General features: G+C 42.3%; 1 protein-coding gene across 1 annotated transcript in view; it reads right to left on the minus strand.

Annotated features, from left to right (window-relative positions):
* LOC115104488 (histone-lysine N-methyltransferase 2C-like) overlaps positions 1 to 25,639 on the minus strand; it is a 264,974-nt gene that overhangs the window by 155,431 nt on the left and 83,904 nt on the right. Inside the window, 2 exon segments of the mRNA XM_065006980.1 lie at positions 15,965 to 16,183; positions 19,889 to 20,054. Coding sequence (XP_064863052.1) covers positions 15,965 to 16,183; positions 19,889 to 20,054 — 385 coding nt within the window.

Here is a 25,639-nt window from a genome sequence, read left to right on the forward strand (position 1 = left end):
CAAGAGAAATAGTGACAGAAAGATTAAGCGGTAAGGAGAGAGAACAGAGAGAGAAAGACACAGACAACTGGGGAGAGAGCGAGAGACCAAGACAGACAGGCAGAGACGGAGAGAGACAGGCAGAGAGGGGGGGAAAGAAGGAACAGCACATCAGAAATCAGCTCAACGTAACTGTAGAAACCAGAGAATCAAACCACTTCTGGGAAAATTGTAACACACTAAAACAACAAAGAGTTATCTATCCAAGACAGAGATGTATGGATAAACCACTTCTCTAATCTTTTTGGCTCTATAACAAATAGCACAAAAAAATATATGAATAAATACAAATCTTAGAACCAACTATTAAAAGACAAGCAGAACCCACTGGATTCTGCAATTACAATGAATGAACTACAGGACAAAACACAAACCCTCCAACAAAAAAGTCCTGTGGTATTGATGGTATCCTAAATGAAAAGATAAAATATAGACCAAAGTCCTATCGACTATACATAAACTTTTGAACCTCATCCTCAGCTCTGGCATCTTCCCCAATATTTGGAACCAATGACTGATCACCTCAATCCACAAAAGAGGAGACAAATTTGACCCCAATAAATACAGAGTGATATGCATCAACAGCAATCTTGGGAAAAATCCTCTGCATTATCATTAACAGCAGACTCGTACATTTCCTCAGCGAAAACAATGTACTGAGCAAATGTCAAATTGGCTTATTACCAATAGGGATGCACGATATAGTCGGTGAATATATCTGAATAGGGGCAACGTCGGGATCGGCCCGATGTCTAGTTTAACGCCGATGTTAAAAACCGATGTCAACGCTGTGCATACCTATAGAACTTAGGTACAGGACGTAATGACGACGCATAAAATTTTGCGCTACACGTGCATCACAGCATTCCTAACCTAGCCCACAATATCTGCTGTGTGGATCGAGCAGTCAACAAGTCGAGCAGGCATTTGAAAGAGTAAGAAAATTTAGGCGAGACAACTCAAAGGCGGAATCCACTAATGGAATTCATTGCCCTTGACAATCAATCTTCCTCTGTCTTGGGTGATGTTGGCTTTCGCCGACTGGTCGAGCACCGGTACACACTACCAAGCGCTCTATTTTTCAGATGTTGCCCTGCCGGAGTTACACAGTAATAGCGTCACTGCTATTAGCTTCACGAAATACACACTATGGAAAGCCATTTGGGTCTTTGCTTGTCAAAAAAAGATACAGTAGCACGGTCAAAGCTGTACAAAAACGTCTGCAAACAAGCAAACACCGGCAGCGATGGTAGCGATGGCAGCATTTGTTCAACCACAACTTCTGGGGTAGCTAGCTAGCAACAATACAACCAGCCTGAAAACAATAGACACTGCAGTCATTTTCATTATTCTTAGTAATGATTTAGGAATCCTTGTGAATTAGCGAGGTTGCCACTTGTTGTTCGCATGTTGATATTGCCAGCTACTTAACCCTGTTGCCCAAAGCTAACATTATAAGTAGCCAGCTAGCTTCATCTGGTTAGCGAGGCTCGACCAAACCGCGTTGTGAAGCTCGTCACAATAAGGATTAGGCACAAAAGTGGAATTTGCCGTTTGATTCAAAATTAAAGTATGTCATTGACAGTGATGCAAATTAATACAAAAAGTGGAATTATACCATACTTTTATTTTGAAGGCTAACTGCAAAGTCCGCTGTTGTGGCTAATCCTTATTGTGGCTAGCTGCACATAGATGGGTTCGACCACCATTAATCAAATAAGAACTGTCTTATAAATTAGGGTTATTTTAGATGATGACACCTAGCTAAATAGTTAGCTAGTTAACTATAGCTACTGAAACAGATTGTCGTTTTGCAATGTTTTTGGGAAAGAACTACATTGTTTGCATCCATGAGCTAGCTAGCTTTTTTTATGACCAGCACTGTAGGTGTGCGAGACAACTTTACCAGCATCATAGCATACGTATCGATGAATCGTTGTGACATATGAAATATAAGTGATAGTGTAATCAATGTGTAATAACAATGTAAAAAATGTATGAACATGTATAAATTATTATGTTATTATGTGTAGTCATATTCAGGTCCTGATTGGTTAAATAGTGTTGTTTGACACGCAACGACCCAAACGACGTTCCATAGAAATCCTGGTTGAGAATGAAACAACTGAACAACGAAACAGCACAGCAAGTATAAGTGAAAGAAATAGGTTTTGATCATGTTTCACTGGTAATGGGGACATACGTAAAACGCCAAGAAATGAACTTTTTGGTCAGTGTTGTGTGTGTGTAACCTTTATTTAACTAGGCTAGTCAGTTAAGAACAAATTCTTATTTACAATGACAGCCCGGACGACGCTGGGCCAATTGTGCGCTGCCCTATGGGACTCCCAATCACGGCCGGATGTGATACAGCCTGGATTCGAACCAGGGACTGTAGTGATGCCTCTTGCACGGAGATGCAGTGCCTTAGACGGCTGTGTCCGTGTGTGTGTGTTAACTATTTAACTGTGCTAGAATGCTTAAAAGGCCGCGAAAATTTTAAATAAATCGGTATTGGGTTTTTTGGCAGGGAAAATATTGGATATCGGCCAAAAATGGCATATTGGTGCATCACAAATTACCAAATTACCGTACAACAGATCACGTACTCACCCGGGCACCCTAATTAACAAACAAAGGCAAAGTCTTCTCTTGCTTTATTGATTTCAAAAAAGCTTTCGATTCAACTTGGCATGAGAGTCTGCTGAACAAATTCAAAAAGTGTGTTGGGGGAAGTGTTGGGGGAAAAACATACAACATTATAGAATCCATGTACACAAACAACAATTGTGCGGTTAAAATTTGCAAAATACATATCTTTCCACAGGGCCGTGTGGTGAGACAGGGATGCAACTTGAGCCCCACCCACTTCAACATATATATCAACAAATTGGCAAGGGCACAAGAACAGTCAGCAGCATCCAGCCTCACCCTACTAGAATCTGAAGTCAAATGTCTACTGTTTGCTGATGATCTGGTGCTTCTGTCCCCAACCAATGAGGCCCCACAGCAGCACCAAGATATTTTGCACAGATACTGTCAGTCCTGGGCCATAACAGTAAACCTCAGTAAGACAAAAAATAATGGTGTTCCAAAAAAGGTCCAGTTGCCAGGACCACAAATACAAATTCCATCTCGACATTGTTGCCCTAGAGCACACAAAAAAAACTATACGTACCTCGGCCTAAACATCAGCGCCACAGGTAACTTCACAAAGCTGTGGACAAGCTGTGAAACAAGGCAAGAAGGCCCTTCTATGCCTTCAAAAGGAACATAAAAGTTGACATAACAATTAGGATCTGACTAAAAATAATTGAATCAGTTATAGAACCCATTTTCCTATATGGTTGAGAGGTCTGGGGTCCGCTCAACAACCAAGAACACACAAAATGGGACAAACACCAAATTGTGACTCTGCAACGTAAAATACCAAATAATGCATGCAGAGCAGAATTAGGCAATCCAGAAACAAATAAATCAATTTAATACATACAGTTGAAGTTCGAAATTTACATGGGTCATGGTTCATCTTCCAGCAGGATATCCGTCCCATTCTCAAATCTCTGGATGACTGAAACAGGGTTCCCTCAAGACTTTCCCTGTATTTAGCACCATCCATCATTCCTTAAATTCTGACCAGTTTCCCAGTCCCTGCTGATTAAAAACATCTCCACAGCATGATGCTGCTACCACAATGATGGTGAGAACAATGATGGTGTTCTCGGGGTGATGTGGGGATGGTGTTCTCGGGGCAAACACACCAAATGTGTTTGCTTATTTTTTTCATTAAGCAACGCCTTTTTCTGGCCCCTCTTCCGGAAAGCCCAGTTCTGTGGAGTGTACGGCATTATGTAGTCCTATGAACAGATACTGCAAAGCTCCACAGCTGAGATTGGAGTTCCTTCAGGGTTATCTTCGGTCTCTTTGTTGCCTCTGATTAATGCCCTCCTTGCCTGGTCTGAGTTTTAGTGGGAGGCCCTCTCTTGGCAGGTTTGTTGTGGTGCTATATTCTTTCCATTTCTTAATAATGGATTTAATGGAGCTGCACAGGATGTTCAAAGTTTATATATTTTTTATAAATAAACCCTGATCTCTACTTCTCCACAACTTTGTCCCTGGCCTGTTTGGAGAGCTCCTTGGTCTTCATGGTGCCGCTTGCTTGGTGGTGCCCTTTGCTGAGTGGTGTTGCAGACTCTGGGGCCTTTCAGAACAGGTGTGTATATCTACACTGAGATCATGTGACACTTCATGTGACACTTAAATGAAGTTCACCTGTGTGCAATCTATTTAACTAATTGTGACTTCTGAAGGTAATTGGTTGCACCAGAACTTATTTTGTGGCTTTATAGTAAAGGGGTGAATGCATACAGTTGAAGTCAGAAGTTTACATACACTTAGGTTGGAGTCATTAAAACTCGTTTTTCAACCACTCCACAAATTTCTTGTTAATTAACATACTACGTTTTGGTAAGTCGGTTAGGACATCTCCTTTGTGCATGACAAAATAAATTCTCCCAACAATTGTTTACAGACAGATTATTTCACTTATAATTCACTGTATCACAATTCCAGTGGGTCAGAAGATTACATACATTAAGTTGACTGCCTTTAAACATCTTGGAAAATTCCAGAAAATGATGGCATGGCTTTAGAAGCTTCTGATAGGCTAATTGACATCATTTGAGTCAATTGGAGGTGTTACTGTGAATGTATTTCAAGGCCTACCTTCAAACTCGGTGCCTCTTTGCTTGACATGGGAAAATCTAAAGAAATCAGCCAAGACCTCAGAAAAAAAATTGTAGACCTCCACAAGTCTGGTTCATCCTTGGGAACAATTTCCGAAGGTATCACGTTCATCTGTACAAACAACAGTACGCAAGCAAAAACACCATGGGTCCACGCAGCTGTCTAACTGCTCAGGAATGAGACGGGTTCTTTTGTGCAAAAAGTGCAAATCAATCCCAGAACAACAGCAAAGGACCTTGTGAAGATGCTGGAGGAAACAGGTACAAAAGTATCTATATCCACAGTAAAACGAGTCCTATATCGACGTAACCTGAAAGGCCACTCAGCAAGGAAGAAGCCACTGCTCCAAAACCGCCATAAAAAAAGCCAGACTACGGTTTGCAACTGGACATAGGGACAAAGATCGTACTTTTGGAGAAATGTCATCTGGTCTGATGAAACAAAAATATAACTCTTTGGCCATAATGACCATTGTTATGTTTGGAGGAAAAAGGGGGAGGCTTGCAAGCCGAAGAACACCATCCCAAACGTGAAGCACGGGGGTGGAGCATCATGTTGTGGGGGTGCTTTGCTACAGGAGGGACTGGTGCACTTCACAAAATAGATGGTATCATGAGGGAGGAAAATAATGTGGATATATTGCAACATCTCAAGACATCAGTCAGGAAGTTAAAGCTTGGTAGCAAATGGGTCTTCCAAATGGACAATGACCCCAAGCATACCAAAGTTTTGGCAAAATGGCTTAAGGACAACAAAGTCAAGGTATTGCAGTAGCCATCACAAAGCCCTGACCTCAATCCTATAGAACATTTGTGGGAGGAACTGAAAAAGCGTGTGCGATCAAGGAGGCCTGCAAATCTGACTCAGTTACACCAGCTCTGTCAGGAGGAATGGGCCAAAATTCACCCAACTTATTGTGGGAAGCTTGTAGAAGGCTACCTGAAACGATTGACCTTTGTTAAACCATTTAAAGGCAATGCTACCAAATACTACTTCAGTGGATGTAGTAAACTGCTAACCCAATGGGAACGTGATGAAAGAAATAGAAATAAAATCACTCTCTACTATTATTCTGACATTTCACATTCTTAAAGTAAAGTGGTTATCCTAACTGACCTGAGAGAGGAAATATTTACTTGGATTAAATGTCAGGAATTGTGAAAAACTGAGTTGAAATGTATTTGGCTAAGGTGTACGTAAACTTCTGACTTCAAATGTATGCACACAACATTTTTTTAAGTTTTTCAAAATAAGTTTTTTTTTCCATTTCACTTCACCAATTTGGACTATTTTGTGTATATTACATGAAATCCAAATAAAAATCTATTTAAATTACAGGTTGTAATGCAACAAAACAGGAAAAACACCAAAGCTCGAATACTTTTGCAAGGCACTGTTGGTGAAATACCAGTGTTCCACCACCGCAGCCAGATTTGTTGCCACAAGAAAAGGGCAACTAGTGGAGGACAAAGACCATTGTAAATTAGGGCTGGGCGGTATTTTATGATACACCGGTATTGATGCAGGGACTGGTTTGGGTTTTTACTTTACCTACTATAAAAGGTATTTGGATGTTTGGTTTGCTAAATGTGATACGCCATATGTAATGTCAATTTTTATAGTTTACTTCGCTACCTGAGTCATCTCTCTCTCTCTCTCTCTCCACTCTTTCTCTCCGTGCCACTTTCCACACAGACCTAGCCACGCCCCCGTCACTCAAGAAGCGCATTTGATGTTCCTCAACCACGTAACACTTGCGTTCAGTCTGCCTGGTCAATGCAGCACATGTAACAATGTTGATGACAACGATGCTGTTTTCACTTTGCTTCTTAATATAAATTCACTAGTGTTCTATAATGACACTATTAGTTTGTGTTTCTTACATCAGGAAACAGGTCGTTTGTCTTTTCTTAGCAGGTTGGCCTAAATCTTGTGAGATGCTAATAGCTAGCTAGCTAATAAATGTACTGAGTAAGAGCAAACGTAGCTAGCCAATACAGCTGGATAACACCAGTGATGGTGTAGACCTAAAATCAGCATGTTATTTGTACAACAGTATCTTCTAAATCAAAGATGAATATGCAAAGCAAGAATATGTTAGCTACATGAAGTAGCCAAGAGAAACCATGCAATGTAGCCAAAGCTAATAGGCTCCCATAGGAAACACTTATCAACACTTTAGTTCCTACACTGTCACAATAACTCCTCCCTGGCATTTTAATTCATTGTCATCTCAAACAACACTGTATTCAAAGTGCCCATATATTCTAACTATAGAAATAGAATAGTCATTCTGACGCCAACAGTTCTGCTCTAATTCGCGAGTCAAATGGCAATTGCAACATTTGGTTGAATATAAGTCCTAGATTATTTGCCGATATCGTGCAGCCCTACGTGGCAGTGTGGAAATTATCTCAATTGAGCAGTGGTGTAAAGTACTTAAGTAAAAAATAAAGTACTACTTACGTTTTTTTTTTTGTATCTGTACTTTAATATTTTTGACAACTGTTACTTTTACTTCACTACCTAAAGAAATGCATGCACTTTTTACTCCACACATTTTCCCTGACACCTAAAAGTACTCATTACATTTTGAATGCTTAGCAGGACAGGAAAATGGTTTAATTCACACACTTGTCAAGAGAACATCCCTGGTCATCTACTGCCTCTGATCTGGAGGACTCACTGAACACAAATGCTTTGTTTGAAAATTATGTCTGAGCGTTGGAGTGTGCCCCTGGCTATCTGTAAAAAAAAAGATTTAAAAACTAGAAAATGGTGCCATCTGGTTTGCTTAATATAAGGAATTTGAAATTAGTTTTAATTTTGATACATAAGTACATCGTATTATTTACATGTACTTTTGATACTGAAGTACATTTAAAAACAAATACTTTTAGACTATTACTCAAGTAGGATTTTACTGGGTGACTTTCACATTAGTAACTTCTATTGAAGTATCTTTACTTTTACCATCTTGATGGTTGTACAGTCGTCTAAAATAAAACTGAAGGACCTTGGCGTTACTCTGGACCCTGATCTCTCTTTTGACGAACATATAAAGACTGTTTCAAGGACAGCTTTATTCCATCTACGTAACACTGCAAAAATCTGACATTTTCTGCCCAAAAATGATGCAGAAAAATTCATTAATGCTTTTGTTACTTCTAGGTTAGACTACTGCAATGCTCTACTTTCCGGCTACCCGGATAAAGCACTAAATAAACTTCAGTTAGTGCTAAACACGGCTGATAGAATCCTGACAAGAACCAACATTTTATCATATTACTCCAGTGCTAGCCTCCCTACACTGGCTTCCTGTTAAGGCAAGGGCTTATTTCAAGGTTTTACTGCTAACCTACAAAGCATTACATGGGCTTGCTCCTACCTATATTTCCCACTCGGTCCTGCTGTACATACCTACGCGTACGCTATGGTCACAAGACGCAGGCCTCCTAACTGTCTGTCCCTAGAATCTCTAAGCAAACAGCTGGAGGCAGGGCTTTCTCCTATAGAGCTCCATTTTTATGGAATGGTCTGCCTACCCATGTGAGAGACGCAGACTCGGTCTCAACCTTTAAGTCTTTACTGAAGACTCATCTCTTCAGTAGGTCCTATGATTGAGTGTAGTCTGGCCCAGGAGTGTGAAGGTGAACGGAAAGGCACTGGAGCAACGAACCGCCCTTGCTGTCTCTGCCTGGCGGGTTCCCCTCTCTCCACTGGGATTCTCTGCCTCTAACCCTATTACAGGGGCTAAGTCACTGGCTTACTGGTGCTCTTCCATGCCATCCCTAGGAGGGGTGCGTCACTGACGTGGTCTTCCTGTCTGGGTTGGCGCCCCCCTTTGGGTTGTGCAGTGGCTGAGATCTTTGTGGGCTCTAATCAGCCTCGTCTCAGGATGGTAAGTTGGTGGGGGGGGGGCTGTGCTTTGGCAAAGTGGGTGGGGTTATATCCTACCTGTTTGGCCCTGTCTGGGGGGTATCATTGGATTTGGCCACAGTGTCTCCTGACCCCTCCTGCCTCAGCCTCCAGTATTTACGCTGCAGTAGTTTATGTGTCGTGGGGCTAGGGTCAGTCTGTTATATCTGGAATATTTCTCATTTCTTATCCTGTGTCCTGTGTGAATTTAAGTATGCTCTCTCGGAGGAGGAGGAGGACCTGCGCCCTAGGACCATGCCTCAGGACTACCTGGCATGATGACTCCTTGCTGTCCCCAGTCCACCTGGCCGTGCTGATGCTCCAGTTTCAAATGTTCTGCCTGAGGCTATGGAACCCTGACCTGTTCACCAGACGTGCTACCTCCCAGACCTGCTGTTTTCAACTCTCTAGAGACAGCAGCAGTGGTAGAGATACTCTCAATGATCGGCTATGAAAAGCCAACTGACATTTACTCCTGAGGTGCTGACCTGTTGCATCCTCGACAACTACTATGATTATTATTATTTGACCCTGCTGGTCATTTATGAACATTTGAACATCTTGGCCATGTTCTGTTATAATCTCCACCCGGCACAGCAAGAGGAGGACTGGCCACCCCCTCATAGCCTGGTTTCTTCCTAGGTTTTGGCCTTTCTAGGGAGTTTTTCCTAGCCACCGTGCTTCAACACCTGCATTGCTTGCTGTTTGGGGTTTTAGGCTGGGTTTCTGTACAACACTTTGAGATATCAGCTGATCTAAGAAGGGCTATATAAATACATTTGATTTTATATGTCTATATTTTTTTTTTACTTTTGTGAGTGTAATTTGATTGTTTATTTCCCTTTTGTTTCTAGTCTATTTCACTTGCTTTGGCAATGTAAACACATGTTTGCCATGCCAATAAAGCCCACTGAATTTCGAGACAGAGAACGAGAAATAAACATGGAAAGAAAGAAAAACATGGGAAAAGAACAAAAACTAGCAAGGGAAAATAGCGACAGCATGAGTGAGCGGATAGGTGACAGAGAGAAGAGAACTTGGCAGGGAGAGAGGACGAAGCGCGACAGAGAGAAGAGAACTTGGCAGGGAGAGAGGACGAAGCGCGACAGAGAGAAGAGAACTTGGCAGGGAGAGAGGACGAAGCGCGACAGAGAAGAGAACTTGGCAGGGAGAGAGGACGAAGCACGACAGATACAACATCGACAGAGAGAGATCAGAAATACATAAATTGAATTGAAATTGAATTGAGACAACAGCGACAGAGAGAACATAGACACAGAACAAACATAGGCCAGGGCTGGAGAAGCTGGTAGGGCCTGCCAGTAAAATCCTCTCTTTTCCTTCATAGATTTCTCTCCTCTACCCCTCCATCAAGTGACTAATCATTGGGCACCACATTAATTGACCCAAATTGAATTCTAGCGCCTGGGTTCATTAGCATGCGCTTATTTATTTGGGTCATGGTACTCCAGCTCTCTTCCTCCCTCTCTTTCCCTCGCTCTCCAAGCCTCAAACAATGCATAATAGGGGAGAACGCTCATTTTGTTTGATGGAGAAAGTTGGACACAGGGGTTAATCTGTTTCCAGCCAGTGAGCGACAAAGCCCTTGGGAATATTCATTAGAATAAACCATAGCAAAAGGTTTTGCAAGGCAAAAAATTGCACTTCTAATTGGACTAGTTCAAATAATCCCTCACTGTTTAAGTCAGTTTTCTTCTGTTTGGTGCTTAATATATATGACCCTGAAGAACATTTGAGTAATTATTTCACTTTTTTAGGTCCAGCAGCTTCTCTGGTGGGAGTCTGGGAGAAGTCTTCAATCTTTAAGCATAACAAATATGCTTACTATTTATTTACCATTTACAAATCACATTCCATCACCAAGAGGTAGATAGTGCCTTGCAAAAGTATTCAGACCTCTTTCATTTCGTCACGTTTTGTGTTACAAAGTGGGATTCATATTGATGTAATAACTTTTTGTCAACAAATCTACACAAAATACTCTAATGTCAAAGTGGAAGAGGAAATAACATTATTTTAAGTTTAATAGAAGTGAACTAAAATAGTAATTGCATAAATGTTCAGCTCCCGAATCAATAAAACATTTTTTTTTCCAAACTTATGGGCGATTCACGATATATATATACACTTTTTAAATGCTCTCTCTAAATAAGCTTGGTTGCACAATTAAAGGTAAAATCCACTATTTAAAACACAGTCAGCAATAAGTTAATGAATTCAAAGATTGTGAAATTATACCTTGGCTGAATATACGCCTTCCACAAGCATAAGACCCACTAATAATTGAATTATTTTATCTAAATAGTTGTACCTGCTTTTTTTCCCTCAATAAATCACTCTTCTGGCTTTCAGGGCAGTCTATAAAAATGGCCTTTTTGTTAAATTTAACCAGAACCATGCACATTCACTAATAATACAGCTGGCACTATAGAAAATTAACATTGGTCCCATAAACAATGTCTCAAGCACAAGCCCAAGTGCTAGTGAGCAGCCAGCTAATATTTTTATTTCAAGTTCAGCCAACTTGGATCCAGGTCAAATTTCACAAGCTCTGAATTCAGCAACAAGGTAAAACAGTTGAATTGTTCTGTCGGCCTCCAACTGTTTGAACAGCATGCTAGCCTGTCCACTTTGTTCAGATGTTGAAATCAAGTGGCCTGCCTTATTTCTCAGAATGAAAATGAGTTGTAAATTCCTTAAAAGGTTTTATGCTAATTGAACATTTATAAAACACAGACTAAACAGCTAGTATAACAATCTTTATTTGACAAAAATGCTGCTAGCGACACGTGGACAGTAAAGCTCACGCGACAAACTGAGCATTACTTTTCCAGAATGAAAGTTCATTGGTGCAGTCGTTTTAGTAGTGTCTGGTCTGCTCAACATTTGAAGAGTTTAAACATGTACGGGGGGGTATGGATCGAAGGTCAACTTCTCTATTACAGTAAAATAATGGCATCCATGTGTTACGTTGTTCACATGACCGATTCAGATGGACCAAACCTCAAATAGCAAGTTGAAACCGGATGTCAGAGAGGAAGTTGTGAGTGGGAGAGGCATGGTAGAAAGAGGCGAAACGAGAGGCTTCACTCTCGCCAAAATAAGCCCAATGTGTTTCTCTGCACTTATTTTTAACCTAAACTTGTCGCATGTCTTTGGGACTACGACTCCCATTTTTAGGGCGGAGACATGAGCATCTCATCATTATAGACAGATCTCTGGTGTAAATGGGAAGGTGCACAGCACAGAAGGAGCGAACGAGACCAACATGAGAACAAGCGGACAAACGCTCATAAAAACAAAAACTAAAAAATATTCTGCAATACAGGCATTTGGAATATGGTGCAAAAACAAATGAATCAACTTAATTCGATATATCGCCCAACCCTAGTTCGCACACCTGGATCGTGCAAAATTTGCCCATTATTATTAAAAAATTGTTCAAGCTCTCAAGATGTTGGTGATAATGGCAAGACAGCAATTCAAGTCTTGCCATAGATATTCAAGCAGATATAACTAACTTCGCCACTCAGGAACATTCACCGTCTTTTTGGATAGGAATTCCAGTGTAGATTTGTCCCTGTGTTGTAGGTCATTGTGGAGCTGAAAAGTGAATTCCTCTACCAGTGTCTGGTGTAAAGCAGACTGAAGCAGGTTTTCCTCTAGGATTTTGCCTGTGCTTAGCTGCATCCCATTTCTTTTTATCCTGAAAAAACTCCCCAGTTTGGCTAATGTCAAGCACACCCATACCCTGATGCAGCCACCACCACACCTGAACACCAGGAAGCAGGTACTCAATGATGTGTTAGATTTGCCCCAAAAATGAGGCTTTGCATTTAAGCCAAAATGGCTGTGTCTGTTATGTTGTTGCAGTATTACTTTAGTGCCTTGTAGCATACAAGATGCATGTTTTAGAATAGTTTAGGTCTGTAATTTAGGTCATTTTTGTGGAGTCACTTCAATGTTGATCCAACCTCAGTTTTCCACATCACAGACATTGAACTCCTTAGCCGTTTTAAAATCACCAATGGCCTATTCGTAACATCCCTGAGCAATTTCATTCCTGTCCTGCAGCTCAAAAGAATGACTATGTTTAATGTGTGTGGGTAATTGAATACATAATCCACAGCATAATTATTAACTTGACCATGCTTAAAGAGATATTCAATGTCTGATTTGTTGTAAAAAAATATATATTAAAAAAGAATACATACATACAAAGGTATAGGTAATCAGGGAAGTGATAGAGTCCAGGTGAGAGTAACGATGGTGACAGGTGTGCACCATAACGAGCAGCCTGGTGACCTAGAGGCCGGAGAGGGAGCACACGTGACACAAAGAACCTGACCTTCCAGAAGAACAACCATCTCTGCAGCACTCAACCAACTCAGGCCTTTATTGCAGAGTGGCCAGACGAAAGAAACTCCTCAGTAAAAGGCACAACAGGCCGATGGAGTTTGCCCAAAGGCACCTAAATACTCTCAGACCATGAGAAACTAGATTCTCTGGACTGATGACACCAAGATATAACTCTTTGGCCTGAAAGCTAAACACCTCTGTCCACTTTGAGGATAACACAGTGCCACAGACGCGGCCCGCTACCAAGGACTGTGGGCTCTCCTTCTCCATGGCCCACGTGAGTAAGACATTTAAGTGTTTTAACCCATTGCAAGGCTGCCGGCCCAGACGGCATCCCTATCCGCGTCCTCAGAGCATGCGCACACCAGCTGGCTGGCGTGTTTACGGACATATTCAAACTCTCCCTATCCCAGACTGCTGTCCCCACCTGCTTCAAGATGTCCACCATTGTTCATGTATCCAAGAAAGCAAACTGAACTCAATGACTATCACCCCGTAGCACTCACTTCTGTCATCATGAAGTGCTTTGAGAAACCTCTACCTTACCGGACACCCTAGACACACTTAAATTTGCTTACCGCCCCAATAGAACAACAGACTTTGCAATCGCCTTCGCACTGCACACTGCCCTTTCCTATCTGGAGGAATACCCAAGTAAAAATGATGTTCATTGACTATAGCTCAGCATCAACACCATAGTACTATCCAAGCTCATCATTAAGCTTGAGGCCCTGGGTCTGAACCCCACCATGTGCAACTGAGTCCTGAAGGGCTGCCCCCAGGTGGTGAAGGTAGGAAACACCACTTCACTGATCCTCAACACAGGGGCCCCACAAGGGTGCGTGCTCAGCCCCCGCCTGTACTCCCTGTTCACCCATGACTGCGTGGCCACGCTCACCTCCAACTCAATCATCAAGTTTGCAGGCGACAACAGTAGTAGGCCTGATTACCAACAATGACAAGACAGCCTACATGGAGGATGGGAGGGCCCTGGGACAGTGGTGCCACGAAAATAACCTCACTCAACGTCAACAAAACAAAGGAGATGATTGTGGACTTCAGGAAACAGCAGAGGGAGCACGCCCTTAAGTCACATCAATGGGACCGCAGTGGAGAAGGTGGAACACTTCAAATTTCTCTGCGTACACATCACTGACGATCTGAAATGGTCCACCCAGAGACGATGGTGAAAAAGGTGCAACAGCACCTCTTCAACCTCAGGAGGCTGAATACATTTTTCTTGGCCCCTAAAACTTTTACAGACGCACAATTGAGAGCATCCTGTCTAGCTGTGTCCCCACCTGGTACGGCACCTGCGCCGCCCGCAACCACAGGGCTCTCCAGAGGTGGTGTGGTCTGCCCAACGCATCGCCGGGGGTAAACTACCTGCCCTCCAGGACACCTACAGCACCCGATGTCACAGGAAAATCATCAAGGACATCGACCACCAAAGCCATGGCCTGTTCATCCAGAAGGCAAGGTCAGTACTGGTGCATCAAAGCTGGGACCAAGACTGAAAAACAGCTTCCTTCTCAAGGCCATCAGACTGTTAAATAGCCATCACTAACCAGCTTCCACCCAGTTACGCAACCCTGCACCTTAGAGGCAGTGCCCTATATACATTGACTTGGTATCACTGGCCACTTTAATAATGTTTACATACTGCTTTACTCATCTCATATGTATATACTATATTCTAGTCAATGCCACTACGACATTGCTTGATCTAATTTATACATTTCTTAATTCCATTCTTTTAGATGTGTGCATTGTTAGATACTGTTGGAGCTAGGAACACAAGCATTTCGCTACACCCGCAATAACATCTGCTAAATATGTGACCAATAAAATGTTAGTAGATTTTTATTTGAAATCTCTGGAGACCTGAAAATAGCTGTGCAGCAACGATCCCCATCAAACCTGACAGAGTTTGAGAGGATCTGCAGAGGAGCATGGGAGAAACTCCCCAAATACAGGTGTGGCAAGCTTGTAGAGTCATACCCAAGAAGACTCGATACCGTAATCGCTGCCAAAAGGTGCTTCAAAGTACTTAGTAAAGGGTCTGAATACTTATGTTAATGTGTAATTTCAGTTTATTTGTAATGAATTAAATAACATTTCTGAAAACCTGTTTTTGCTTTGTCATTATGGGGTATTGTGTATAGATTATATATATACATTATAGCCTTATTCTAATTGATTGATTAAATGTAACAAAATGTGGAAAAAGTCAAGGGATCTGAATACTTTCCAAAGGCACTGTAATTAGACGTCTGCCAGTTTAGTTTTGACCACTTACCAGGGTTCAAAGGTCATCAAGGTTATTACACAGCACATCCTGGTAACATTGGACAGCAGCCAACATGTGTGCGTCCACCCCCCAACCATCCCACTCAATTCTGGAGAAAAGTAGACCCACTTTCCCAGGTATAATTTCAGCTGTCATTTTCTCTCCAGCAAAATCAATGCCAATGGTGAAATCAAAGAGTCTCAGTAGCCCAAAAACAGTCATTAGGTCTACAGAGTCAAGCAGCCATTTCTGTTCCCCTCCCAGCTCAAAATTAAGACGTGTCTAGGGCCCAATGACATCCTAGACTAGATAGAACGTACTGACACCATTTCCCCCAAAAACTTGCTACTCTTGGGTCAATACTGGTGAATGGGAACTTGAGAGATTCAACATGACTTCAAGAGACTCAATACCGCTAAAATAATCAACATTGCCAAGTTAAGATATCATAAACACCACCATCACAATGAAATCGCAAGTGTGAAATTGCCACTGCTAGCTGAATGGCCATTGTAAACCAACTCAACAACTCTGAGTTACCCAAGATGTCATAAACCCAACTACGTTACGTCAATATTTAAGGCAACTTACTTTTTAAGTCCCCTCCCGCTGTCGCGCTGCCCCGGGCTCTTGGTGTCGTGGTCGTCGTCTTGGAAGTCGTCCTCGTGGTAGTCGTCGTCTTTCTCCGAGCTTCCGCGGCGGTTGCGGATGTGCAGCGGCACGTAGCCGGGCGTGGGGCCAAACACCATCAGGTCGCCCTGGCCCAGGAAACTCTTCTCCCCACTGTAGCAGAAGGCACACAGCTTTTCACTGGGGAAACATGGGAGAAACAGGGGTTAGGAAACAGGTTTGTGCTGTATATAAAACTACCATGTACATAACATGGGTACGTAACATGGATATATATGTAGCAGAAAGGCTGTAAAAAAATAATAATAATAATAATAAGACATGTCCTCCGAAGAGGAGGGTGGTGGATAGGTTAATAATAATAAGACATGTCCTCCGAAGAGGAGGGTGGTGGATAGGTTAATAATAATAAGACATGTCCTCCGAAGAGGAGGGTGGTGGATAGGTTAATAATAATAAGACATGTCCTCCGAAGAGGAGGGTGGTGGATAGGTTAATAATAATAAGACATGTCCTCCGAAGAGGAGGGTGGTGGATAGGTTAATAATAATAAGACATGTCCTCCGAAGAGGAGGGTGGTGGATAGGTTAATAATAATAAGACATGTCCTCCGAAGAGGAGGGTGGTGGATAGGTTAATAATAATAAGACATGTCCTCCGAAGAGGAGGTTGGTGGATAGGTTAATAATAATAAGACATGTCCTCCGAAGAGGAGGGTGGTGGATAGGTTAATAATAATAAGACATGTCCTCCGAAGAGGAGGGTGGTGGATAGGTTAATAATAATAAGACATGTCCTCCGAAGAGGAGGGTGGTGGATAGGTTAATAATAATAAGACATGTCCTCCGAAGAGGAGGGTGGTGGATAGGTTAATAATAATAAGACATGTCCTCCGAAGAGGAGGGTGGTGGATAGGTTAATAATAATAAGACATGTCCTCCGAAGAGGAGGGTGGTGGATAGGTTAATAATAATAAGACATGTCCTCCGAAGAAGAGGGTGGTGGATAGGTTAATAATAATAAGACATGTCCTCCGAAGAGGAGGGTGGTGGATAGGTTAATAATAATAAGACATGTCCTCCGAAGAGGAGGGTGGTGGATAGGTTAATAATAATAAGACATGTCCTCCGAAGAGGAGGGTGGTGGATAGGTTAATAATAATAAGACATGTCCTCCGAAGAGGAGGGTGGTGGATAGGTTAATAATAATAAGACATGTCCTCCGAAGAGGAGGGTGGTGGATAGGTTAATAATAATAAGACATGTCCTCCGAAGAGGAGGGTGGTGGATAGGTTAATAATAATAAGACATGTCCTCCGAAGAGGAGGGTGGTGGATAGGTTAATAATAATAAGACATGTCCTCCGAAGAGGAGGGTGGTGGATAGGTTAATAATAATAAGACATGTCCTCCGAAGAGGAGGGTGGTGGATAGGTTAATAATAATAAGACATGTCCTCCGAAGAGGAGGGTGGTGGATAGGTTAATAATAATAAGACATGTCCTCCGAAGAGGAGGGTGGTGGATAGGTTAATAATAATAATACAAATAAAATAAAAACTCAGGGGGGGGTCATCCCGCCTAAACAGACCTAATGGTTGAGAAACACTGTGCTGAAATCAAGCTCCATCTACATACCAACATTGGTTAAAAGCACCTATAAGACAGTATCGTTTGACAACATCCATACAGAGACCTGCGCAGCCATATTGCTTTCAATCTGATACACTCCCAACATGAGGTAAATGCTGACAGCTACAACAACAACAAAAATAATCAAAAAAGGTATCAGGGATACAGTAAATATTTCAGATATTTGTTTTGGAAAAACCAGGTTGGTAATGATGTCCCCTGAGAATGCTGCATTTTATTCCAAATCCAAGAAGCCGTCTAACAGAATCCACAAAGCCGCCTAACCCATTGATCGACAGCAACATTTTTGAGTCGGGTATTAAGGGATTGGCTGCTTGTGCATAGTGCTGAACACACACACACACTCAGACACCGACAAAGACATGGCCCTAGTAGGCAGTTAGAATAAAAGGGTCATGTCAGATGGATTTCATTTATACTGAACAAATATATCAAACGCAATACGTAACAATTTCAACAATTTTACAGCTCATATAAGGAAATCAGTCAACCGAAATAAATTATGCCCTAATCTATGGATTTCACATGACTATGCAGGTTGCGCAGCCATGGGTGGGCCTGAGAGGGCATAAGCCCACCCACTTGGGAGCCAGGCCCAGCCAATCAGAATACGTTTTCGTGACAAAAGTGCTTGATTAAAGACAGAAATAATCTTGAGTTTAATCAGCTGTCTGGTCTCAGACGATGCCGCAGGTGAAGAAGCCAGATGTGGAGGTCCTGGGCTGGAGTGGTTACACGTGGTCTGCGGTTGTATGTACGGCCTAATTATCTAAAACAATGTTGGAGATGGCTTATGGTAGAGAAATTAACATTCAATTATCTGGCAACAGCTCTGGTGGACATTGCTGCAGTCAGCATGCCAATTGCAAGCTCCCTCAAAGCTTGAAACATCTGTGGCATTGTGTTGTATGACAAAACTACATTTACATTTAAGTCATTTAGCAGACGCTCTTATACACATTTTAGAGTGGCAATTTATTGTTCCCAGCACAAGGTGCACCTGTGATATGAATATGCTGTTTAATCAGCTTCTTAATATTCCACACCTGTCAGGTGGATGGATTATCTTGGCAAATGAGAAATGCTCACTAACAGGGATGTAAACACATTTGTGCACAACATTTTTGACAAATAAGCTTTTTGTGCGTATGGAACATTTCTGGGATCTTTAATTCCAGCTCATGAAACATGGGATGAACACTTTATATGTTGCGTTTATATTTTTCTCAGTATAGGTTTGTTTAACAGTGTAGAATTCAGTCTTCATTACAGTCACCCATTCATTTATTTTCAGCACCACCATGCAGTTTCATAGTATAGTAGAGCCATCTGAAGTGCTCAGGTACCAAACACACCCAGAGCCTTTTTTTGTCAGCAGCTAAAAAGTATGCATGCGAGTACATGCGTGTGTGACTTCCTGCCTCCCTCCACATGTTGCCGGGGCCTCTGTGCTGTACATTAGCGGGAGCACAATCTCTGCTAATTGGGACTAGAAAGAAAAAGCCCACCCCTTTCCCATCTCTCCCCCACCCCCTCCCTTTACTAATTACAGTAGCAGCCCTGCAGTCTGCAAGCTGCCAGGTTACCGCCGAGGGCCCTGAGACCTCTTTACCCAGCCTGCTTTTCCCCGCTACCCACAATCCCCGGCACTCAATTATTTTTGCTGCTCGTTCCCCTCCCCCCACCAGCCTCTCTACCTCCCTCGCTTACCTTCCCTGCACGCTTCCCCCTTCCCCGTCCTCTCTCCTCACCGCGGTGGCTCACTCGAGCGTGCAAGCACACATCCTCCTCCCTCCCCACCTCCCACCCTCTCCCTGAAAAATACCCTATTTTCTTTGCTTGTTTCTCGCTCTCTCAACACACACACTCTACCTCCCTCTCTACTCAGACTCGTTTTATAGGGTGCACAAACACCCATACACACACGCCTCGCAACCCAGCCACTGTTAACCACACACACAGTTCTCACTCGCCACCGCCTCACACACACCATGTCTGAAACAGTCATTTTCTCGCTCTCTAATGGCTTCTATTTGATAGTCTCTCCTTCTCACTAGTGTGACCCTCTCCCTCACACTCTCTCAGAGAATTTCCGGCTTACTCTCTCTGCCTCTTATTGGAATCTAATTTTGCTTTTTTTCTACCCTGCTCTACCTTATTCTGTCCATCTTGCATACAGACACCTCTATATCACTTTGTACCCCCCTCTACTCCAACCACACTGCCCCTCCTTACCGGATTTTGGCGTGCTCCAAGGCCGAGGCAGAGGATCCTGCTGAGTCCTCCGACACAGAGCGCTGGAATAGTGGAGAAAGGGGTCTGTCGTCCCTGGGGCTGGGCACAGGGCTGGACAACAGGGGCACGATGACCTCCTCAACATCCAGGACCAGCTCCTTAACTTCTGTGGGTAAAGAGGGGGTAGAGGTTACAATGTTATTCATTGATACACTCCAAGACAGAATGTTTATTGAATTGAACAGACCATTTAGCCAATGGATGGCAGTAGTGTTCACTCCCAAATTAACATAATCCAGTTCAAACTAGCATGTTTCTCTTTGGTTACCCCGTTGACGCATTTCTCTTTGGTAACACCGTTAACATGAGCCACAACACATTCAAAAGAAACCTGGTTTAGTTTCACTTAGGGCTCTTTTAGTCACTGGATGTAAAGGACCACAATGCCTGATCTTTTTGTTGTGACATGAATTGCCAGAATATGCAAACAGAGTTCTTTCAATTAAAACCCATTGTCTATGCAAAACTAACCCCTCACCTGCCAGTCGACGCTCAGCACAACTGGCACCCTGGGTTATTCATGAGGCACCAAACAGAGGAAAACCAGCTAAGAAATGCTTATTTTTGTTCGATTGCAAAACGTTAAAACATTTTCCATTGCAAGCCCTAATGAACACGACCTTGTTTTCTCCAGCAAACAAACAATACAAACTTTCTTTGCGCAAGTGTTACTAAAAGCAACAGTGAGATCGTATGGGTTGAGTGAATGCTTTGAACTCTGGCAACCCTTTCAGGATGAGAAAGACTGAAATCCAGTCAATTCATCTCAAAATCACCGCCTGAAAAAGTCACTACCAACATGTCTGAGCAAAAGGAGATGTCGTGACCTTTAAAGCGACAAAAAAATGTTCTCGCTCGCTGAAGAGTTGCCCACACAGCAGTTCAGAGACAATAATGTCAGACCAAAATGGTTAGAATTGTGTTTTATCAAAACTATTGTTTCGAAACTTTACGTCAATGGGACAGACAGGCAAATAACATTTATCAACAATGTCTACCACTGTTGGTGTGTATGGTCAGCATATTTGCTTGCTTTCTGCCTGGCAACATTCAATACCTTAGCTATTAAGTACACTTCCATTTTGATTATTAATTTTCAATAGGGTAAGATGGGGCTGAAGCCCTGAAAAAAATAGGCAGGGCTTGACATACAGGGCTGCCTGCCAGCCAGGGGAGTTTCTGGAAACCCTCCGGGCCAGTCAATCATTCAAATCAGTGGCCCACTTTAGGCCAGCGAAAAAAATATTGTAGCAATGCTATTTTCAATCTAGGTTATATGGCTGTGATAAATCAAATAAAAACTGACGAATTGACGAAGTTATTACGTCATTATGTAGATTATTTATCACATGAAGGAGTGGCTTCGTAAGAAGCATTTCAAGGTCCTGGAGTGGCCTAGCCAGTCTCCAGATCTTAACCCCATAGAAAATCTTTGGAGGGAGTTGAAAGTCCGTGTTGCCCAGCAACAGCCCCAAAACATCACTGCTCTAGAGGAGATCTGCATGGAGGAATGGGCCAAAATACCAGCAACAGTGTGTGAAAACCTTGTGAAGACTTACAGAAAACGTTTGACCTCTGTCATTGCCAACAAAGGGTATATAACAAAGTATTGAGATAAACTTTTGTTATTGACCAAAAACTTATTTTCCACCATAATTTACAAATACATTCATTAAAAATCCTACAATGTGATTTTCTGGATTTTGTTTTCTCATTTTGTCCGTCAAAGTTGAAGTGTACCTATGATGAAAATTACATGCCTCTCTCATCTTTTTAAGTGGGAGAACTTGCACAATTGGTGGCTGACTAAATACTTTTTTGCCCCACTGTATATTTGTAAACAACTGGTGCACGGTATCTAAGGAAGTCTTGAGGTTTTGCTTGCGTATGGTAGAGTATCTCATGATAAGGTGTAGACCACACTATCTACAGTGGCTTGCGAAAGTATTCACCCCCTTGGCATTTTTCCTATTTTATTGCCTTACAACCTGGAATTAAAATGTATTTTTCGGGAGTTTGTATCATTGGATTTACACAACATGCCTACCACTTTGAAGATTAAAAATATTTTCTCTTGTGAAACAAACAAGAAACGACAAAAAAAAAATGAAAACTTGAGCATGCATAACTATTCACCCCCCAAAGTCAATACTTTGAGGCCACCTTTTGCAGCAATTACAGCTGCATGTCTCTTTATAAGCTTGGCACATCTAGCCACTGGGATTGTTGCCCATTCTTCAAGGCAAAAACTGGTCCAGCTCCTTCAAGTTGGATGGGTTCGGCTGGTGTACAGCAATCTTTAAGTCATACCACAGAATCTCAATTGGATTGAGGTCTGGGCTTTGACTAGGCCATTCCAAGACATTTAAATGTTTTCCCTTAAACCACTCGAGTGTTGCTTTAGTAGTATGCTTAGGGTCATTGTCCTGCTGGAAGGTGAACCTCCGTCCCAGTCTCAAATCTCTTGAAGACTAAAACAGGTTTTCCTCAAGAATTTCCCTGTATTCAGCGCCATCCTTCAATTCTGACCAGTTTCCCAGTCTCTGCCGAAGAAAAACATCCCCACAGGATGGCGTTTGCTTATTTTTTTATTTTAGCATGGCCTTTTTCTAGTCACTCTCCTGTTCTTTTAGCATGGCTTTTTTCTGGTCACTCTCCTGTAAAGCCCAGCTCTATGGAGTGTTCAGCTTAAAGTGGTCCTATGAACAGATACTCCAATATCCTCTGTGGAGCTTTGCAGTTCCTTCAGGGTTATCTTTGGTCTCTTTGTTGCCTCTCCGATTAATGCCCTCCTTGCCTGGTCCGTGAGTTTTAGTGGGCGGCCCTCTCTTGCCAGGTTCGTTGTGGTGCCATATTCTTTCAATTTATTTATGGATTTAAAAATGGGGCTCCGTGGGATGTTCAAAGTTTTGGATATTTTTTAATAACTCAACCCTGATCTGTACTTCTCCACAACATTGTCCCTGACAACATTGTCCCGCTTGCTTAGTGGTGTTGCAGACTCTGATGCCTTTCGGGAACTGGTATATTCAGATGTGACCAGTCTTGAGAATGACAAATATTAATTTCCACAAAGTTTGCTGCTTAAGTGTCTTTTTGTCAGATGTTACTATGGAATACTGAAGTATAATTACAAGCATTTCATAAGTGTCAAAGGCTTTTATTGACAATTACATGAAGTTGATGCAAAGAGTCAATATTTGCACTGTTGACCCTTCTTTTTCAAGACCTCTGCAATCTGCCCTGCCATGCTGTCAATTAACTTCTGGGCCACATCCTGACTGATGGCAGCCCATTCTTGCATAATCAATGCTTGGAGTTTGTCAGAATTTGTGGGGTTTTGTTTGTCCACCTGCCTCTTGAGGATTGACCACAAGTTCTCAATGGGATTAAGTCTGGGGAGTATCCTGGCCATGGACACAAAATATTGATATTTTGTTCCCCGAGCCACTTAGTTATCACGTTTGCCTTATGGCAAGGAGAGTCATCAAACTGTTCCTGGATGGTTGGGAGAAGTTGCTCTTGGAGGATGTGTTGGTACCATTCTTAATTCATGGCTGTGTTCCTAGGTAAAATTGTGAGTGAGCCCACTCCCTTGGCTGAGAAGCAACCCCACACATGAATGGTCTCAGGATGCTTTACTGTTGGCATGACAAAGGACTGATAGTAGCGCTCACCTTGTCTTCTCCGGACAAGCTTTTTTCCAGATGCCCAAACAACCGGACAGGAGATTCGTCAGAAAAAATGACTTTACTCCAGTCCTCAGCAGTCCAATCCTTGTACCTTGTGCAGAATATCAGTCTTGTCCTGATGTTTTTCCTGGAGAGAAGTGGATTCTTTGCTGCCCTTCTTGACACCAGGCCATCCTTCAAAAGTCTTCACCTCACTGTGCATGCAGATGCACTCACACCTGCCTGCTGCCGTGCCTGAGCAAGCTCTGTACTGGTGGTTCCCAGGCCCCACAGCTGAATCAACTTTAGGAGACGGTCCTGGTGCTTGCTGGACTTTCTTGGGCGCCCTAAAGCCTTCTTCACAACAATTGAACCGCTCTCCTTGAAGTTCTTGACGATCCCAATAAATGGTTGATTTAGGTGCAATCTTACTGGCAGCAATATCCTTGCCTGTGAAGCCATTTTTGTGCAAAGCAATGATGATGACACGTTTCCATGCAGGCAACCATGGTTGACAGAGGAACAACAATGATTCCAAGCACAACCCTCCGTTTGAAGCTACAAGTCTGTTATTCGAACTCCTTGTCAACACACACCTGTGTGAGCGAGCGAATCACTGACATGTCAGCTGGTCCTGTTGTGGCAGGGCTGAAATACAGTGGAAATGTTTTTGAGGAATTCAGTTCATTTGCATGGCAAAGAGGGACTTTGCAAATAATTGCAATTCATCTGATCACTTCATAACATTCTGGAGTTTATGCAAATTGCCATCATCATTAAAATTCATTTTTCAACCACTCCACAAATTTCTTGTTAACAAACTATAGTCTTGGCAAGTGGGTTCGGACTAGAGGTCGACCGATTATGATTTTTCAACGCCGATACCGATTATTGGAGGAACAAAAAAGCAGATTCCGATTAATCGGATGATATTTATTTATTTGTAATAATTACAATTACAACAATACTGAATGAACACTTATTTTAACTTAATATAAAACATCAATAAAATAAATTTAGCCTCAAATAAATAATGAAACATGTTCAATTTGGTTTAAATAATGCAAAAACAAAGTGTTGGAAGAAAGTAAAAGTGCAATATTTGCCATGTAAGCAAGCTAACGTTTAAGTTCCTTGCTCAGAACATGAGAACATATGAAAGTTGGTGGTTCCTTTTAACATGAGTCTTCAATATTCCCAGGTAAGACGGTTTAGGTTGTAGTTATTATAGGAATTATAGGACTCTCTCTCTCTATACCATTTGTATTTCATATACCTTTGACTATTGGATGTTCTTATAGGCACTTTAGTATTGCCAGTGTAACGGTATAGCTTCCGTCCCTCTCCTAGCTCCTCCCTGGGCTCGAACCAGGAACACAATGACAACAGCCACCCTCGAAGCAGCGTTACCCATGCAGAGCAAGGGAAACAACCACTCCGAGGCTCAGAGCGAGCGAGTGGCGTTTGAAACACTATTAGCACGCGCTAACTAGCCAGCCATTTCACTTCGGTTACACCAGTCTCATCGGGAGTTGATATGCTTGAAGTCATAAACAGCGCAATGCTTGACGCACAACGAAGAGCTGCTGGCAAAACGCACGAAAGTGCTGTTTGAATTAATGTTTACGCGCCTGCTTCTGCCTACCACTGCTCAGTCAGATACCTGTATGCTCAGTCCGATTATACGCAACGCATGACACGCTAGATAATGTCTAGTAATATCAACCATGTGTATTTACAGTGCCTTGCGAAAGTATTCGGCCCCCTTGAACTTTGCGACCTTTTGCCACATTTCAGGCTTCAAACATAAAGATATAAAACTGTATTTTTTTGTGAAGAATCAACAACATGTGGGACACAATCATGAAGTGGAACGACATTTATTGGATATTTCAAACTTTTTTAACAAATCAAAAACTGAAAAATTGGGGCGTGCAAAATTATTCAGCCCCCTTAGTAGCGCCACCTTTTACTGCGATTACAGCTGTAAGTCGCTTGGGGTATGTCTCTATCAGTTTTG

The sequence above is a fragment of the Oncorhynchus nerka genome, linkage group LG22, assembly GCF_034236695.1.
Source record: "Oncorhynchus nerka isolate Pitt River linkage group LG22, Oner_Uvic_2.0, whole genome shotgun sequence".
NCBI lineage: Eukaryota > Metazoa > Chordata > Actinopteri > Salmoniformes > Salmonidae > Oncorhynchus > Oncorhynchus nerka.